General features: G+C 42.2%; 1 protein-coding gene across 6 annotated transcripts in view; it reads right to left on the bottom strand.

Moving 5' to 3' along the window:
• The window catches only part of FGFR2 (fibroblast growth factor receptor 2), a 97,548-nt gene that overhangs the window by 42,514 nt on the left and 34,703 nt on the right, over positions 1-20,331 (bottom strand). For all 6 annotated transcript variants that reach the window (XM_035547850.2, XM_035547848.2, XM_035547851.2 and 3 more), the window contains 3 exons: positions 19,574-19,648; positions 12,764-12,933; positions 5,983-6,106 (listed from right to left, as the gene is read on the bottom strand). In XM_035547850.2, coding sequence (XP_035403743.1) covers positions 5,983-6,106; positions 12,764-12,933; positions 19,574-19,648 — 369 coding nt within the window. The remainder of the gene's footprint in view (positions 1-5,982; positions 6,107-12,763; positions 12,934-19,573; positions 19,649-20,331) is intronic.

Here is a 20,331-nt window from a genome sequence, read left to right as displayed (position 1 = left end):
GGGCTGCAATAAGACAGAAAATGGGACAGGGAGACCAGTTCTCCCACAGCAGGCTCCACAGAAAGCGCTCCAAACATGACAAATGCAGTGCTCACCCAGCAGATGAAGTAATGACACTAGTATTTGTCCATAAAATGTAATTTAGCCAGACTACTCCAATGAAATCAGAAGCTTTAGCGCTATAAAACTAGGGTTTGGGAGTATTTTTGCCTTATTAAGGAAGGCGGGTGGGGGGAGGCGCGAGCTTTCCTTTTCCCTCAGCTGAACCATCACACTGCGGCCTTTGTTTTCGGGAGCGAACCGCACAGCCTCCAGCACTGAACAATTTGCGTAATTTTGTCTCAGATACACGCACCTTGCCAAAAACCTAGTGCCAGGTGTAAAGTCCACACTCAGGCTTATCAGTACATGAAACAAAATCTTCTTCCCTCTCGGCCTAACCAAACACCTTAGGGCAAGCATTGGCGTGGATGCCTTCATGCTTGCAGCCCCTGTCTCGTCATGTCCTGGACCGCAGGCACCTGGGTGAGGATGTCAAGCCGAAGCTTGTCTGTGCTAGGATCGTCAACAACTACAGCCCCATCTGCCAGAAACACAAGCTGAGGCTTGGTAGCAATACCTGCATTTAACTCCTGACAGGCACCAAGTGATGCAACGCACAGTGCAGGTATCTAGCTGGTGTCAGTGTCTTTTCCATATGTAACCTGAATCCTAAAAACAAGTCTGGAAATTAAGGAACATTCTGTAGTCAAGGTAAACTAATTCTGAATTTTGACAAAACAAAGTCTTGGCAAAAACAAATAATAATGCATATGTTTTTATGAATTCAGGAATGACAAAGTGGAAACGTCTTTTAAAAAAATATTTTTATATATATGTATCCATATCATGGTCACAGCTAGAGATTTTGAGAGCATAGGAAAATCCAAAAATAAAAACTGACACGGAAAAAAAAAAAAGGAAGCAAAGGTTTTCTTATGCCTAAACTAAAGGAAATATAAACAGTGAATAAGTGTCAAGATGAAAAAGAAGATTCCATTTTAACAAAATTTTGTTTGTTTAATAACATACTGTAAAAAGCATGAGTAATATTCACCCTAAAGCCCCCTAAACCTCCAAGAGTTCAGAATACAAGTGCTTTTCTGCGCACCCACCAGGAAAACCACTCATATGCAGAATTTCTAGGGCACAAGCTTTAAGCTGAGAGTCATTTAAAATACTTTCTGGGCAAGAATTTATCCTTGCCATGTTTTTATATGAAAATACAAACTACTGCTAAGGGACAACTGCATGGTACTGTTCTACCTCTGGAGCTCATTCCTGCTTGATGTGAACCAAAGGCACGGCTATCAGGCAAACTAGAAACTCAATGTACAGCTAAACTGGTTGCAAAAGGACTTATATAAATATATTTATTTATTTGTAATATAATATATATTATATACAGTGTATATCTTATGTATTATTGTGTATATTTTATATATATATATATATATTATTTGTGATATGTTCAGCTTTACAGTAAACAGCAGAGTCTCCTCAGTACACATTCTTGAGAGATGTGTCGTGCCATGGCAGCTGCATGTAAGACCCAGTAAATGAGGTAATGTGCAGAACTCCATCTGAAACCAAACCAATCTTTTGTTTCCCTGGATGATGACATTAAATAGGACAGAAATGGCTACCTGCACTATGCGTGTTAAAGACTAACCTTTTTTGCTGTTAAAATATAAATTCAATTAGTTACTTCCACGCTCAAACAGAACTGCCGCTGCTGAAATAGTACTCTAGTGATAATTGCAATCCAAGAGTGATCTAATTATGTACAAGTCTCAGTGGCTACATTCCCACGTTGCTTCCTACAACCCGGATTCACTACAATACAACTCATAAGTGCAAACCACATAGTTTTCAATCATTCTCCCTTAAGACTGTATGACTTTATATATGTTTAATGAGAACTGAGTTAGTCTATTAGCAAGCTTACTATAAAAATGTGAGCTTCTACCTGCCATTAAACACAAGAAAGAAAGAAAGAAAGAAAGAGGCACTTGAGCTGCGTGTAAAAACCAGCTGATGGGCTGAACTTTACAAAGGAAATAATTCTTTTAATTAAAGTGTTGGAGGAGGATTCAAGTACAAGCTTTATTTTTTTGCTCTGCCACCAGCTTCCTGTGTGACCCTGGGCTAGAAATTTCATTGCTTTACAGCTGTTTTTTCATCTATAAAATGGACAGTGACATTTCCTTCCCCCAGTCTCTGCATTTAGGTTGTAAGTAACTACTGTGCCCTGGCATGATGCCTCGGGCAACAAATATCTGATATTAATTGAAGCCTCTGGGTAGTACTCCAATGAATAGCTAGAGACTGCTCCTCTCCCTTCCCAACAGCGTTTTGCATGGCCACAATTTTCCACTGGTACCACCACCTTATCTGCAGAACCCTGCAGCCTGCTCCAGTCCTTGCTTAGGGAAGGAGAAAGCAGCCCATGCAGGCGTCCTGAACTTTTAAAGAATAACATCATCCAGCACAGAATATTCTGCCCAACTTCCCTGGACTGTTCCCTGCTCACAGTGTCAATGCAGACAAGTATTTGGTGTTACACAGAGGAGCTGCTTTATTCGGCAGTATTTTCTACTCCCATTGTAAAAAATTCAGTAGGACTGTTTTGCCAGGTTTGTAAATTTGAATGAGACCATCTGAGCAGAGCTGACTGTTTTAAGAGAGTTCTTGCAAGTAATTACAAGGTAAAAACGAGAATACTTCACACCTACATTGGGGCTGAAAAACTTCTCAGCCCTGCTGGCTCCAGGCTTTTAACTGTCGAAAGAGTTCAAGGTTTGGAAAGTAATTGGCATCAAGTAATACTGGATATTCCTAACTAGCATTGTGTCATTCTTTGGCACGATTTTTGCTGGGATACCTCCCAAATCTGTGACATAATCAGAGGGTTCTCTACATTACACCATATAGTCAGATACTTGTGTTCATATAATACATTACCATGTTTAATACCATTTGCTATTACTTACACTTAATCAACTCTGGAATCAGTTAAACCATGTAGGAAAAGCAATTTCAGAGGCTTTCAACTGACAGTTTTCCACACACAACCTGGCCTAAAATTACGACCTGAAGTTTGTAAGATGCAGTCTACATATGCAATAGCCTCTAAACAAACATCCATAATTCTGCACAACCCTATGGGAATGGAAAATTCATATGGAGAAAAAAAGAAAAAAAAAAGGCAGAAAATTAACTTCTGTAGAACTGTCTTAACTAGAAAAAACAGTCAGAGTTTCCCCTTCTGGCTGTTGTAATTTACTGCTTCAGCAATTTCTTGCCCAACCTCCACAATTATTGAAAGCTTTCAGCAACACAGAAATGGACAAGCTTGCTAGCATCAATGCCCCTTTCAGGTTAAAGTTCCTGTGCAGCATCTCTTGAGAGACTCTCAGTAAATTCAATGCACAGTATTAGTTATCTTAGGGTGCACAATCCCATATGTATGTTTTCAAAGTAAACTAACAATTACACTCTTTCACTCAAACTAAATGCAAAAATGGAATAAAACGATGAAGCATGCTGAGCTCCAAAACACCAGCTGTGCTTTGCAGAAGTGACTTCTGGACATTTGCTTTCCTGTCTCCTAGGGCCTAAGTATCAGAAAATGCTGAATATTCCCCTAGGGAAAATCAGGTCTCCTTTGGGTGCCATGAATATGACATCGGTACCCAGCACCCCAAGTCGCCAGTTGCTTTTGAAGAACTTGACCTCACTATTTACTTTTCTGCCTCTCTATAGGAAAGGAATAGACATTTAAATAAATGACATAATCCTTATTGCCATTCCATTCATTCATGCAGGTCACTATAATTTACTGCCAGGAAAAATAAACTTCTGCATAATATTCCTCAATGTAAGGCATTCAAAAGGCTCAAAGGGAGAGGAGGTGAGAGGGCTTCTGACAAATATTTGCTCAAGTGACTGCATCATCCATGAACACATTTGCTAGAAAGAAAAACTGGGTACAGAAATTTACAGTCACCGTGAAGCAGACTGGAACCTCAAAGGCAACAAGGAGAAGGATCAGGGAACAGAAGGGAAGGGGGATTTTTAACTATTTTTGTTTGAGCAAGGTAAAATCCCAATATTGCAAGAGACTTCTTCATCTCTTGCAGCCTACTAAAAGCATCTTTTAGCAAAAACGAAGTTGAATCAATCTAGGCTCCCCTAAGGGATTAAGCAAATAGCAAAACAAATGAAGAAAAAACCTCCACAAATCCCTCACCTGGCCACCCCCTTACATTCTCCCCCTGTAAGTCCAGCCAGGGTGAGCAGCTCCGCACCGCACCGGGGCACACAGGGAGCCATGTATTACCAGCTCTGGCAGCCACTGCTGCACCCTCAATAAATGGTATTCAGCAAGTGTTCAAACAAGAACGGCTCTACGAGTCACTCGGTTTCACCTCAACAATATGCATGGCTCACCCTACTGAGGATGACAAAATATTGCTAATGCTATAAAAATCCTCAGTCTGTTTTTGGTGTTAACTACCTAAAGAACAGGGATAGGGGAGTTGGGTGGTTCAGACCATCTTTGAAGACTTCAACGTACAAGTAGGGCTGCAGCCTGACAGCATCCCCATAACAAAATTCTCTCCTTCCTTCTCTGCTGCACAAATCCCCCTTAGATTTGGGGGTTTCTGCAGATTAAAGTGGTCCAGGACAAAGTAAGGTACTAGTAAAGAGCATCCAAAACAACACAAGGGATGCATTTTCCATTCATGTAAAAAAACAATCTACAGAATGCAAAGTGAAAATTTTGTCACTGCTTTGTCCAAATACACCCAAACTTACAATAAGATTTGCTCTAGAAGACAAGTTGGGTTTCCAATTACCAGCCAAAAATCACTTACAATAATCATATTTATTTTTGCTTTCAGTACTGATTGACCAAAGTTTTACTCCCAGAGCTTCTGAAGATCAGATCACCCCACAAGCCTGGGAAGACCAAAGTCCATTCAGACACACTTGAGAAACTGCAGTTCAGATCCCCAAAATTACTACTGTCAAGTCCTGTTATAATAGCCAAACTGATCACTGTGGATAGCAATCCTTGCAGATTCAATAAAACTACTCACATCCATCCGGGCTAATCAGCAAGACTAGGGGTGAATAGAATCAGCTCCTGAGATTTCAAGCCCTAATTTAGCTAAGCACTTTAATAAATGTGTAAGCCTTATTAAAGTCAACAGGATTTTGGTATTAAGTTAATATTACTAAGCATATGCTTAGTAGTGCTGCTAAATCACAACACTACTGCTATTAAGAACTCACACAGCTTTTTAGAATTTGTCCTCAGGTGAAACACTTCTTCGTAATTTTTGCTGTCTGTGTCTCAGGAATGGCCCATAGCCCACGTAATGTGCCGCATTCAGATCTCCTTATAGTGCTGCGAATGCCAAGTACCTGCTCTGCAATCCAGATCTGCATTGGCTTCCCCAAAGTCAATATCTAGCTTTTCCTAAGAGGATTATTTCAGCTGTAGTAACAGCCATCTCAAGGATCACTTGACAGTTTTCACAACTGCAGTTATTAAAATTGGTGCCAATACAATCGTACCAGTAATAATTAAGTTGTAATACTAATAATTAAAATTGCATTAGTATTTAGTATCTGTTCTTCATGGTAAGCTTTTAGGTGTATCACAGGAACAAGCAATTAACAAGAGCTTACTTGCACACACAGATATTACAGCTTTGCCTAGGTACGGGCAGATTAGTCGTGCAGACACAAATGAGACAAGTGAATACATTAAGTTACGCAGGAATTGGTATGGAGTGGATTCCTGTCTTCAGACTACCATGAAATCATCTCCAAAATTGACACAAAATGTATCAGCCTAGTTCTAAATGTTTTAATATAGAAATCAGCCATTAATTAAAAACATCGCCACGCATTTGACAGAAGGTTACTTACCGACAACGTCAAGATGGTACGTGTGATTGATGGAGCCGTACTGGTTTTCCACGATGCATGTATAATTTCCTTTGTCGGACGGGACTACGCTCTCCATGATGAGACTCCAGTGCTGGTTGCGGACCTGGTGGGGTTGCGGACAGAAATTGAGATCCTCCCTAGCATGGCATCCCCATCTCGCCCTCCAAAACAACTATTTTCGCAAATTAATTCATCTTTTGTAGTCCACGTTTAAAATTAGTCTCTTTGGTGCTCGTTTAACAGTTCCTGACATTTAAATGCTTTATTTATGCCTGATTGGGTACAGTACAGGTGTACACAGGTGTACAGTTTTCATGTACCCCATTATAAACATACCTCGTCCCTAATTTGAGCACTTCAGACTTCAGCGCACATCCAGTCCTACCAGGCTTAAAATGATGGCACCAATTAGCAGCAGTCATCATACCAGGCTTACCTCTCAATCCACTCCAATGTGAATTCACACCCTCCAGATATTTCTCATCTGTCTCCAAACAATCATCTGGTAATCTTAACTACCCACAAGCAATATGGGATAGATATGATCCCCTAACATCCCAGTCTGCCTTTTGCTCTAATAGCTCAATTACACAGCCCGCATTTTGGAGAAACAAAATACAAAGAGGGGCAATGCCTGGGCTCCCTCCTAAAGAAACAGCAGGGCCACATCTCTTACTGCTATAGGGCTGAAAGAAATGAAGGCCTCCTGAAAAATGCTTGAAGGAAACCCTCAGTGAAACAGAATATAAGGATATATGCTTATTTCATACAATCCTTCTCGGACACAATGTATTAAAGGTGCTGATTCCTTTCCCATTTGAACTCAAAAGGAGCGTTGGCAACGGTCTCACAGAAAATAGGATCCGGCCCAATACTGGAAGGATATAGAGTCATCCAGTACACATATATATTCTCTGCATCATAAATTGGCTCCCAGAATGACCTCTTGCTGGCTATCCATTAATCCCTTGTTTCAGCATTACAGTTTTGACAAAGTGCTCAAAAATCTTGACATCATGTAGCTGTAATGTACAGCTTTTAAACTGCGAAGTACATGTTTTAGCAAATGGAATAAAATACAATCTGGTACAGTAATTTTAATCATCCAAATGGAAAGTAGTAATTCAGTGCCATATACCAGAAAAATTTATGGACCATATAGTGACACTTCCAGTAACTACACGTTCTTGAAAGATTATTACAACCACAGGTTTGAAACCCTGCTTCGTGCTCGCCTATTGTACAGGTCCTCCTCCAGCAGGAACAGGCTGCTAGGGCTGCATCCATGCTGCCAGCAGCCCTCACACCTGCTGGAGTAAAAACGCCTTCAGCCCAAAGCTGAGAAGAGCCCTCTCTAAGGGTCTCCCGCTAGCTAACGATTGGCCGTGTGGGCTTTGAAAAACAAAGAAAATGCAGGCAAGCCCCCAAGGAGTAGGTAAAGGGCATGGATGCTGACCAAATGTCGCAGAAACGTGTGACAACAGGACCCCAAAATCTCCAGCCCAAACTTACAGCCCTTCTCCCCAGCTCCCCCTTTTGGTGGTATGCATCAGAAAAATACATTGGCTTTTTTTCACAGCATCAGGAGCTCAGAAATAAGTTTGTAAAGCTAGAGCTTATCAATACTATTCTATTATCACCTTATTCTGCTAAGCGACGTTCAAAGACAGCATTTGGTCAGGAATAACTACTATCATAAAACACTGGCAAATAGGAAATACAACAGCTATATATATTGAATATTTTACTGTATGAGCTCTTTCGGCAAAGACTTGGTCAAAGTTACCTGGACTTTTTGCCATTACAAATTACAAATTTAAAAATTCAGAATCAGAGCATTTTTTAACGTATTTGATTGCAAAACAGGAAGAACAGAACACGGATCCAGAAAAAGCTACAGTTTTTGTTGCACTTTTTTAAGTAATCAACTGATTGGAAAACACAAGAAATTGTGTGGCATTCAATAAGAAAACATAACTTACAGCCACAAGTGGATATACTGGATGGCAACATTAAAAACTATTTGTGTAATTTGCCTTCTCGCAACTCCAACGAGAAAGAGATAATATCTTCATACTAAAACAACAGCTTAAGCCTCTTTAGTTTAAGCTAAACAACTGCTGTGAAGGCCCAAAGCATTTATGACACATCATCACACAACTGGATTTATGTCACGAATCTGGATTCAACTAGATTCAGCTTGTTGGCTTGCTGCTTTCTGGTTACAACTGCAAAGCCCAGCTGAAGGCGCCTGTGCCGGGGATGATGGCAGCTTCCCCTGCTGACGGCTCCCAGACTGAGCCCCTCATTCCAAGGCATGCTACGATCCTGCCACGTCCCTGCAGCCACCCCGTATGTGACACCATGACCACGCAGACTGTGTTAACGGGGCCTTTCAGAATACCCAGCCCTAACCACCTAACCCCAGCAAGGCTCTCTTCGGTGCCATTACTGAAAACCATCACCGAAACCACACCAGGTCATGTAAAAGCCTGTTTCAAAGCAGTGCTTCAACAGCGCCCAGGCCCTGCTTTCTGCATCTGGATGAACTGCAACAGGGATGGTCTTTTTGGGAAAAGCAAACCAAAAGAACCCTGTGCCTGAAGTTGCAGAGGTTAGAGGTACCTGAGAGATGCTCTCTTGGGAAGGCAGGTTAAAGCCCTCCTGGTGAAGACATCGATCCTGCAGCTCTCCAAATATTCCCTAACAACTTTCCCTGGGTAATAGCAGCTGGGTCAGTTTAGAAAGATGACATGAGCTAGTCGGGAAGGCAGAACATATTGGGGAGTTTATGAGAACTAATCCACTAGAAAGGGGAGAAGGAAAAAAAGAAACACACATGAGAACAGCAACAAATCACTGAAAGTGGGAGCATCCTCACCAGGCAGATGGGCTCCAGGAAAGGACAAGTGCCCACAGGCACGGATTTGTCAGTTTTAGAAAACTTTTCCAGTTCTCCAACCTGACTAGGTCTTTGCCAGTTATTTTCCTGTTATTTCTGCTATTTTGTTTCCTGAAGCCCTGCTATTAAGTTTGTTCAAAACTCTTGAGAATACCCACACAGCCCATCTCATAGCCTTCAGAGTATCCCTTCCAATTTGTCATGGCCTTTTCTTGAAATAGGGCAAAAATTCGGGGAACAACTGCATTCCAAGTATCGTGAATCATTGCTTGACCCTTCAAATGCTTCTTTGCCATAGTTTAATAACTGTTTTTGCACTCTTAAAAAAAAAAAAAAAAAAAAAAACTTTCCGCTTTGCAATACCATTTTCTTGTTGCATCTGTGCTTCACAATACTTAACTCCCGTCCCCAAGAGGGCACTTTCTCCGCAAAAGTGTTAGGACAATAAATATAATCTCAGTATGGGTTTTGCCTGAGCATGTATTGACACTTCTAGAAAATTACTGAGATGCTTTTTTGGGCAATTTCCTCCACAATTTTTTTTTAACCAAACCTTCCATACAGTGTCTCCAAACAACTTAATTTTTAAACTAAATCATCAATATCAAATATATGCAACTGCATCCTTTAGATACAGCTTGGCAGTAAGCAAACTCAAACTAGAATCAAAACGTAAAGGGGCAAGGAAAATCTCATAGAAATTCTTGGCTTTTGGAGTATCATATAAAAAAATGTGGAAAGTTCTGCTTAATTTTAAAAATACAAAACATCCTCAGTAACCAGATATATGATGAAAAGTTGTCATTTAGAAAAAAAGTAATAATAATAATGGTACAAATGGATCAACTTTAAATGAATTTAAAAAAAAAAAAATCAACACAATGTCAGAAACCAAAATCAGATACCCCACAAAAATCAGCACACTTCAGGTAAGCTGGTACAGCTCAGGCAAACAGAACAAGTGCAGAACATCCCCACAATAGCCCCAGGTTTCTGCAGTTCCTATAGAGTCACCTTTCTTTCCTTTTCTCTGTATTTACCTGACTGAATTTAAACGTGTTAAAGACCACTGCAGTGATGAAGCTTATCAAAACGCATATGTGAAAACACACACCTGTTAATACTTAAACAGTAGCCACTGACACAAGTACATTTGCTTTCTGGGCAGTGTACACAAAAGTGAAGGCTGCTGTGGTCTCACATAGATGGTGTAGAGTATTCACCCTAGGAAATCTTAAAATGCCTTAAAACGCACAAGCAAGAATTATCATCACTTTTGGGAAGGCATAAAAAATGTCTAATAAGGGTTTAGAAATTCAATAACCATTCCTCTTCTCACTGTGGGAACTTCAGATATGCCTTGAAAAATCATAAAAGGTTCGATTTTGAATTTCACCACCCAGAATTAGTCACAGCGGAGGAATTTCGCTCTGGGAGCTATCTTGGCCAGCGCATACGCCCTTCTGCTAGCCTGCCTGAATGTAAATTGACTCAAGACATTCCCCAGTCAGAGGGACAAAGTGCTACAGGCCACTATCTGATTGTGATAAAGAGCATACAAGGAAGAGATTTCTTAGCAGCAGGAGAGAGGTGGCTAGAGGATTACTGGAAAACTTCACATTTTCCTTCCCTTTCCTTGTTCTTAAAGTCATGACCATCTCTCCCAAAAGGAACGGACAGTGTTAGGTCAACTGGTAATGGCAGGCTTGGTTCCAGCTCTTCTAGGCACTCCAAGTATTTTGTGTATGAAGATCTACAGCAGAAATGCTTTACTTGTTGCAATGCCTACACTCAGGACCATCCGGTGTACAAGAATTATCATGGGTTGCCATTCCAGCTGGCTGAACATAGGCGAAGAAGGGAAGACTCACTCCTTCCTGAGGATTCCTTCACTGCAAGTTTGCTGGTTTGCAGTTGTCAAGAAAATACAATTCTCCCCATTCCACAATAATTTTGAGTAAGCCCAAAGAGACCACATACAGTCCCTCCAACAAATACAGGACACAGCCTCTAGAAGCTCTGGAGACCTCATTCTTTAATGGACATCCATTGAAAAAAAAAAAGATTTCCACCTTAAAAACACAGGTATTCAAAACACCAGCTGAATCTGGGACATACTTTGGTTTGATAAGCAGAATGACAATAAGTAAATGCTTCCGGATCATTTTAAATGTGATGCATTTACAAGCAACAAAAAAGCCTAAAATCCACAGCTGTGCCCCTCCCCCCCTTTTTTTCCTCTAAAGAGATGTAAGAAGTTTTATGATTTAGAATTATAGGTATATACTTCACTTATCCAGCTGGCTTTAAAAACTGGCGTCTGTTGTTTCTTCCCTGAGCACATACATTGCTAGGAAATTGTACACATTTCATATACAAGACCAAAATTTAATTTGTGCCACTTTGTCTGTGTCTACTACAGAGTATGAATGGGCTCAACCAGGTGCCTGACACAGGCTAACGGTGGTAGGTTTACCCCACCACAGATCGCTCTCCCAAACCAGAGAGATCAGGTACCTCCGTCCTGTCTTGCGAGACACTGATTTTCTTTCACAGTTTTCAAGAATAATATCTGCATTTCCCCTTCATGACACGTAAAGAGTGCAAACAATGTCTCAGTCAGTACTGCAACAGTTACTATTATTTTCCAAGACAGGATTAAGTGGTTTTTTAATTGGCTTTTTTTTTTTTTTTTTTTTTTTTTTTAAGTAAGCACTGTGAGAAAGGTGAAAACCACTGAATTGTAGCCAATTCGTTAACACTCCATAGCATTATGAAAGGCAGAAGGTGCTGCCAGGTGTACACTCGTAAGCAACAGCAATTTATGGTGTAAGCAAACAGATGGAAAAGTCTACTTAGATAATTAGTGTTCACGCGGGGAAATTTTCTGGGCTTCATTCTCTGCTAACACAAACGTTGGAAAAATTGACACTTTCTACAGTAAATCTAGTTAGAGAGGAAAGGAGGCTATGGCTTGTTCTCCTCTGCACTGGAAAACATTTTTTTTTTGTACCAAGCAGGATCTGAGTCAACAGCACACGAAGCAACATCCACACTCGCTCCATCAGGGCACCAGGGGCATGAGAAGCCATGGATGGAAAGCTCCCAGAAGACATCCAGGTAGCTCAGAAAGCTGGGGCAGGATGGCAAGGGGCACGTATGAAAAGCAATCCGCCATGCAAGCCATGCACTCACATTCCGGGAATAAGATGACCCAGTTCTGACTTCTGACCTGCCCTAGGCAGATACCTGGAGGTTAAAGGTCCGTGCACTAAGCCAGAGAAAGAGCTGGCCTCCCCGAACCTCTCTCTTAATCAGTAACCACCAAGTTCGAATGAAGCGTCTAATCTGAAGCTATTTAAAATTCAAACAAACCCCTGTAAGTAATTGCTGTTACTTTCCCTCAAATTCTGCTTCCCATTTCAGTTTCACAGACCATAAACTCTATAGAAAATAATAACTTTTGACTTCCAACCCTTCCGTTATTAAACTGCCTATAATCACCACTGCAGATAGTCATGGTTTTAACAATGCAACTGAAAACAAATGGAGTAAAGCCTTCACATCTTACTGTGTTTTGCAGTGTCAGTCTTTAGTTTTCCAAATAAGTCTTTATAAATAATCCTTAGCTGAACTGGTATTGAATTTAAGAAAAAAAAATAAGTTAAAGCTCACTAACAGCCAGAGAAACCACCCACTCTTCCCCAGAAGAAAACAATTACTTTTTTTTTTTGCATCTAAATTTGATCCAAGCCCATTAAAAAAGATTTTCTGTTGACTTCAGCAAGTTTTTTTTTGATTTCTTATTCAAGCCTTGGTCAAGAACAGAAATTGCAAAATAACATAATGAGATCTTACCTTATAGCCGCCAATACGATGTTCTTGTTTAAATTCTTTCCCATTTTTCAGCCATCGCATGGTTGGCGTTGGGTTTCCCATGGCTGGGCAACGGAACTTGACAGTGTTGGCCGCTGGCACTGCATGTAACCTTTTCTCCATTTTGTCCGTATGAGTCCAGTAGGGTGCCCCTGTTGGAAGGAGAAGCATCCAGAAATGTCAGTGCTCAGCGCCCGAGCTCCCTTTCCAGCCCCTTCTGCAGATGGGAAGAGCTGTCCGCACTTGTTTTAGTGGGGACAGTGTGGTTTAGGAAGAATACAGGACTGGAAATCATATGCTGCAAGTGTTGACCAGAATTTTGCAAACGGCTCAGTCTGCAGCCTGGAGTAGATAATTTATGACAAAATTCCAATAATTAACCACAGATATCCTTTGTTTTGTGGATGTTGAGTAAGGCAGTTTTCAGCAGACCCCACTGATCAGAGGCTTGAGACCTCAAGTTGAGTTACTGCGAGCACTCAGCAAACTTTGAATTCTCCAACCCCAGTTTTGAAAAGAGACAAAGGCAGAAGACCAAAATGAAGCTTCAGCGTTAATCCTCTCCCCACATGTTTGAAGGGGGATAAGCACACCTACCTGCCTAGGAGCCTGCTAACGCTCACAGACCAACATGGCAAAGCTAACTGTGCTGTTGAGAAGCCGTTAAAATATATTTGCAAAGGGAATATACTTCTGAAATCTTAACCAAAGAGGAGGAAACCAAACCAGAAGTCGTGGATAAGCAAAACTCAGCAACTGATTTTGTCGTTTTTGTCAACATAGTGCATCAAAATACACATCTGCCCACCTCCTTTTACCCAATACATTTTTACTCAAAATATCCGAGATCACCCCACGCTCTGGAGCCACACACCACTTTGGCTACATTGCATGGTGGCTTCCTGACATTGCTTTGGTTGTATCCCCATAACAGCTGAAAAAAGTTAAATATTCAAGATCTGGTTAATACTAGGAAACATTAATTCCTTCCACAATGGCATTTTCCTGAAGCAAATCAGATTAGCGTGGAATTTTTAGGACTAGAGGGGTCCAGAAAAATAACTCCATTTCTCTCAGCCCTGTTTCATTTCCTTCATTAGCAGCCTTACACTCCACTATAAATAAACTCTTCCGCTCCTCAAATATTTATTGCCGTTCTTACAATCAGCACAAACTCAGAAATCCTGCCACCCTCCTCCCTAAATAAAAATACAGCTGGATAGAAAATACAGGAATAAATCCTTTAACAACATCTCTCTCTGTATAAAGAAAGCATTCCAAAAGCAAGCCTTAAAACGATGCTAAGAACGATAAGTGATTTTTTTTTCCCGAAGTAGCAATTAGTGTTAAAATTAATGAAGTAGAAAAGCAAAGCAAATTTGTGCATGTAATCAAAACAGAAAATCAGGTAACTATTGGAAATTTAACTACCGCGCTAAGAAATTGTTACATGGACTAAAGTGAATTAGAGATGCAAGTAAATTCACTGTTAATGCTATTTGCTAAAACCAGGATCGCATTAAAACAACAAAAGTCTTTAAACAGAGCCAACCAAAGGAATTACCAACTACACGCAAAGACCAAATTACATTAGGTCTGTACCAGGTGAAGGCAATTACAGGTTCCTACTGATACATTACAAAGATATTTTCTCTGGATGGCTAAAAACATATCACAGGACCAATACTGGCCCTACCCATGGTGTCCACAAAGCCAACTGAGGCAGGTCAGGTCATCAGCCATCCCAAACTGGTTATACTGGCGTCTCAGAGAGCCCAGCACAAGAAAGTCACGGCGCCCAGCTCAGCGGGAAGCTCCCAGCAGAGCACAGCCCAGGACCAGGGCACGCGAGTTGGTCAGGATCTGGCCACCAACAAGCAGCTCCCACAACCAGGCCGCTCCACGCAGCCAGGTTTTTATACAAATATTTCACATGAGTACCAGCTTGCAATGAAGTATGCTCATGCTCCGGTTGTCTGGCACGTAATCCCTTGACCAACAACCCCCACACCCTTTAAAAAACTCGTGTAAAGAAGTGCCCAGGTAATCCTTGTATACAAGAAATGCACAGAGAGGAAACACTTAGCTCAGTGGAAGAGGTGGGAGCAGAGAAAAGGCTGGGAGGATGCAGGCAGGAACGAAGAGGAATGGACACAGAGAAACAGGAGGGAAACTCTGGGCTGGGAGGAAGGACTGTGCTTGGAAAGCTTGCACAAGGCTAACATCAGCAGGCTCCGTAATGTTCCTGAATTACAGGGGAACTCTGAGGAAAAACATGCGGACATCACATGCTGAAACCACGGCCTGAAAGCGCGTCAGGATACCCTGCCGTTTTTCACTGGGTAGCAGCAACACGTACTGGCAGCTCACCAGGGTGGTTAAGGGAAAAGAGAAAGGCAGCCATATCTGCAAACCCGAACACTCACACCCCTTCTGTGACACATGGCACTTCTCTTCACAGATTAACTTCCCAAAACCTAAAAGCACCTTTTCTGCTTTCATTTCTCTTGAGGGCAAAACCATCCAGATTTGCTAAAACGAAGAATAAATGTAGTTTACCAGCACACACCGACCACCGCCAACCCTACACAGACCAGCTCCATCCCCCCTTTGCCTATGGGACGGATGAAGGGAGGCAGCACCCCTGGTAGAAGTTCCCACTAACATCGGGGCCAAGCCCGGCGCAGCGGCGGCGAGCAGCAGGGGAAGGGGTGGGAATTCCTGATGGCTTTTCGAGCTCTCATTAGGGAAGAAAATATCCTGCTGACCTGCACCGCGCTCCACTGCAAATGCATTACATCTAATCAGGCAAATCTCCTGCTTGTGAAATTGAAATTAGGCAGCCCAGGGGACCACTTCACTTCAGGATTCCCTGATTATTATTTTTTTTCTGCACATATGTAATACAAAGAAATACAGGAGTAGCCAAACCCAAGCCTGCCCGAGAAGCACCTTGAGCATGTCAGTGCACCTGAAACGACCACCCCAAGCCACCCCAAGGTTTTCAGTATGCTTGTATTTGACCTTTAATTAAAAACCACTTCTAGGCAGCATCCAATTTTTGCTGCTCCCTTGAGTGGGTTTCCACTCTGCAGGATTTGATGAATTTGAACCTTGTTTTATCCTTTCTGAAATTCTTCAAGGCATGAAAAGCACAGCATGTGGATTACATTTAGATACTTTTTGTTCTCAGTGCCAATTTACCATTGCTTGGCCCAGAAGAAATTGTTTAAAGGGTGATAAGGAAAAAAAAAAATCCACAAAGCTTCCAGTCGCCTGAGCAGAGTTCAAGGCAGAATAGCAGCATCTTCAGGGCTACTCTCTAGAAAATTCCTGGCGGTCTGAGCATCTCAGCCTGAGTGCAGCCATCACAACAGCTGTTGCCTTGCCAGCACTGAGCACAGAGAGCCAGGATAACAGCATCCTGAAAGTCAGGTTACCTCCTAAAATCACGATGATGATGAAGCAACAAGTACCAGCAAAGCATTCTTCACTGCCACCAGCGGGAAGTGACAACAGCCAGGGCTTGTAATAGGAAGCCCCAGGTCAACATCCATGGAGGTGATCCCTCAGCACCAAGCTAACGCACCTCTTTATGGCAATGAAGGTAAAAACTGAGTTGCCAACAAAGCCATTTTGGGGAGAGAGAGGTCTGTTTTGCAGGGGAACCCACCCTACACCTTCACCACGAGCACTAATCACTCCAACAAAAGCTGGAAGTAATAGAAAGCTATTCAGGATGCAGTCTGGAACAAATCTAGCACGTTGTTTTTTCAGACAGCTGAAATCTCTGTCAAGCTAGGAGGACACCAAACACAGAGTGAAGTCTGCCGTGCATGCCTTTTACTTAAGAACACACATGGGCCGAACGGGCACGGGAACGTGCAAGCGCCCTCGCCTCCCCGGAGCAGGCTGCTGCTGAGCCACCTCCAGCCTCCATCCTTCAGGAGCGCTTTTATGTTGGGGCAGCCTTGAAAAGCAGCCTAGATTTCCTCCTCGGTCCCTCTGCCTGCCTTTGAAAACCTTGGCCTCGGAAAACATGTTTGTAACGGAGGCAAAGCAAATAAAAGAGCTTAAAAGAATACTTCCACTCGTAAATAAAACAGCTCTAAAAGGTTTGCTTTGGTTTTAAATATGCAGGAATGAGAATGCCAAGGTTCAGTTTCCTGGGGAAGGCACTACAGCCATTTCCTGCCTCATCACGTCATAATTAACATGCCAAGACAGCTGGACTTTATCAGAATTGTTTCATCAAAAAGCAACAACCTTTGAAGACTATGGCCTTTTGTTTCCATCACTGAAGGCATAACCAGGCCAATTTCCACCGCTTATCCTTAATGATCACAGCTGTAATTTGCATGTAAATTATCAGTTAAACGGTTTTAGATCTGCGATGCTCAAACCGTGATTCAGGAAACACTCCAAGAGCTCTTCTCTCAAAGGGTAGCAACCAGGGACTGGTGGGACCCTGAGGTCCCCAGGCCCTGCCCAGGAAGGTAGTAAGGGATGTTTGACCATTTCACACCACTGCCACCCCACAGCACTCTCAGGATGGACTTAGACCACTCCTCCGCCTTCACTTTTCAACCTGTCCTGAAGTTCAGTTTCCTAAATTCGATCTGACCTTCTGGGCGCGACATAAAACCTAGAAGGGGAACGGCCGGGAATGCTGGTGGGAAGGCTTAACGAGATACCAGGCTCACAAGCTCCGGCAGCATGCAAAGGCACCAAACCGAGTCCCACCCCAAACTATCATGCAGCTCTGATCTTGCCAAATCACAACCATCTTTCAGCAAAGTCGTATTAATCCAACTGAGTTACAGCGATGCAAGTTTTCATTGAAAACAGACTGTTTGCAGAGTTGCAGTGCCACAGCCCTTCCTCTGGCTCCCGCTCTCACCGCTGAGAGCTCAGACCCCAGAAGGCCAGCGGTGCTGTGCCCTGCGCCCATCTGCAGCCTGAAGGGAGAGCCAGAACCTGTGGACACCTTATTGAAGGGCACTCTCAGAAGGACTTGCTTCCATGGTTCTACACTACAAGGGTTTTTTGCACGCTCATCGCCATCCGAGATGTTTGAACACGCATGCTTCAGAGGCATCTTTCACTCTGAGCAGGGAAAGTGTGTCTGACCCCTGCTAAAGCACACAGCCCATCCCCGGCAAACAGAGGCGGTCAAAGGCTTTTCACCAGCTCCTGACTACAGATGGATTAACAGTAGCTTGAAATGATGCTCATATTACAAGAGCACAAGCGGTGTTACAGAAGATACTGCAGGATAGTTCTCCCCGTTCAGCAAAAGGCAAGGCAGTTACCACAAAGGCACACAGCACTTGCCTTGAAATCAGGTCCTCATCTTTTTTCTCTCACTATATGCACTTTAAAATCCATTTGCTCACAGTTCATCTCTATTACCACGCCTTGGAAGCACAGCAGTATCCCTCACACACCGAAAATATCACAAGCCCTTTTCTGACAAGCACCAACGAAACTCTGAAGCGATAACAGATACAGGGGTGTTTCCTAAAAGGAATGAACCCATGAACCCTTTTCAGAGGAACACTAATGTTGCTTGGGCGTTTTGCCTACACAACTCCTTTTAAAAGCAATGTCCCTTTTCCAAACTCGCCAATTATCTCTGCCACCACATTCCTTTGTCCGAGCAGCCTCCAGCTGCTTAATCTCAGCCACTGCAGGCTGCACCTGTGAATCGGGCTGGGTTAATCACACTAACAGATGGCGGGGCCACGCCGGCAGCTAACTACTTTATCATTTTAAAGAGCATCTAATGTTTCACAGCTTCAGAGCAGGGGCAGTCGTACACAACAGTAACTAACTAGGGTGGCTGAAACGAGGCTCGTGCTCCATCATCCGAACAAGTGGTTCAAGTCCCGAGGATCGCCGCCGATCGCTACCTGGCTGAGGAGCGAACACACTGCCTGGCTCCTGCCCTCTGCAGCCAGCTGACATCCCTAACGAAGGATTTCTGTGTTCACGTTATCGACTTTCCAAAGCACAAGCAACAGCAAACGATCAGCCAACCAAGGGGATTTTGCAATAGTGCATGGGGGCATAAGGAACCAATATGAATTTTACTTTTCTTTTTTTTTTTTTCCTTAGTGACTGTTCCATTTAGAGCCTATTAATAGCTTTCTAAATTCTCCAAAGGGACTGAAGTTTAACATCCAGCTAGGTTTAAGACTCTTTTAGCCCATTTTCATCATGCGTAAGTAACATTATATGTATTTTTAGTGCTGGATTGCTTTATTTGTGACAAACCTTGAGGTTCTTTATAGACAAAAGAATCCCGTTGTCTCCAAATCCATTCTCCCCAGTGAAATTTCTGCTTAGGTTAAAGACTGAGGGATTTGCCTCAGTGCAACTTAATTTTTAAGGTTTCCATACTACCTTTTAACAAAGTGAGTTGGATCTGTGTTTCTTCTGTTAGATTTCAGTCCAGGTTCAGGGAAAGAGAAAGTCAGATTTCTCAAAGATCAGCTAAAACAGACAAAGACTGAACTTCTATTTAGGAAGACAGGAAACTTCAGAAATGCTAGCAAGAAGGGAGACAGAAAGTACAGACCAGTAAAGCATGTTTAGAAAAATATTAGTTTATTTTTTTCTTTTCTTTTCCAAGTTACGAACCATGTGAAACAGAAAACAGGAAAGGACAAAGATACCACTACTTGATAGCACATGCAGTTAACAATAGAGAAGCTCTGAAGGCAGAAGAGCAAGCACGTTATTTTCCACGTGGATCTTGCTAGGCACCTCCGGCAGTTTGCTGTTACTTACTCATCTGGTTGCTGTCATTCACAAAGTCTTCGGACCCATCATTGTCATCTTCATCATCCCCAGAGGAAAGAGCATCTGCACATTAAAAATAACCAAGACTTTAAAACAGTATATTTTACAGACTAATAAACCAATATGCTACATCTTAGTTTATCTATCAAGGAGAACAGATGTCATGTTACTCGTGCAGGTGCTATAGTAAAAGAAAACGCATAAATATATGTTATTGTTATAAAATTCTAACAAAGCTAGCTAATAATCCTTAAATGCTACAAAGCTTCAAAAGAGAGCTTGTTAATTCCAAAAAAAAAAGTCTTTCTACTGAAAAATATATGTTCTTCCTTAAGACATTCAGCTGACCAAAACCGAGTGACTCTAGAGCAATTTGTCTCTAAACTTAAAGCAGTGCAAAAGGATGTAGGACACCCCTTTTCCTCTTCTGATGGAGGGAAGAAAGCTGGCATTCATTTTAGTGGCTTTATCATCATCATCACCACAGTGACCATCATTTAATCCTGTCCACAGAGGCACAGAGTCAAGGGGCTACTCAGCAGTAGCATTAGTCAGCACAGACCCCGTTAAGTAGGAGGGGGTATATACAAACTGGTGCCATTTCAGAATCAGGACAAAGGGGAAAATACCCAAAATACCACAACTACAGATCCAGCTGGGCACAGTGGGTTTAGCTGAGTTTGTTTCAAGTTACATCACAACTTGTCTTTACATCACATTTTACAGCTTCTACATGCAAAACCTAC

The sequence above is a fragment of the Cygnus atratus genome, chromosome 7 (genome assembly GCF_013377495.2).
Source record: "Cygnus atratus isolate AKBS03 ecotype Queensland, Australia chromosome 7, CAtr_DNAZoo_HiC_assembly, whole genome shotgun sequence".
Taxonomy (NCBI): domain Eukaryota; kingdom Metazoa; phylum Chordata; class Aves; order Anseriformes; family Anatidae; genus Cygnus; species Cygnus atratus.
Note: the sequence above shows the minus strand (reverse complement) of the source record. Positions and strands in the feature narration are given on the sequence as shown.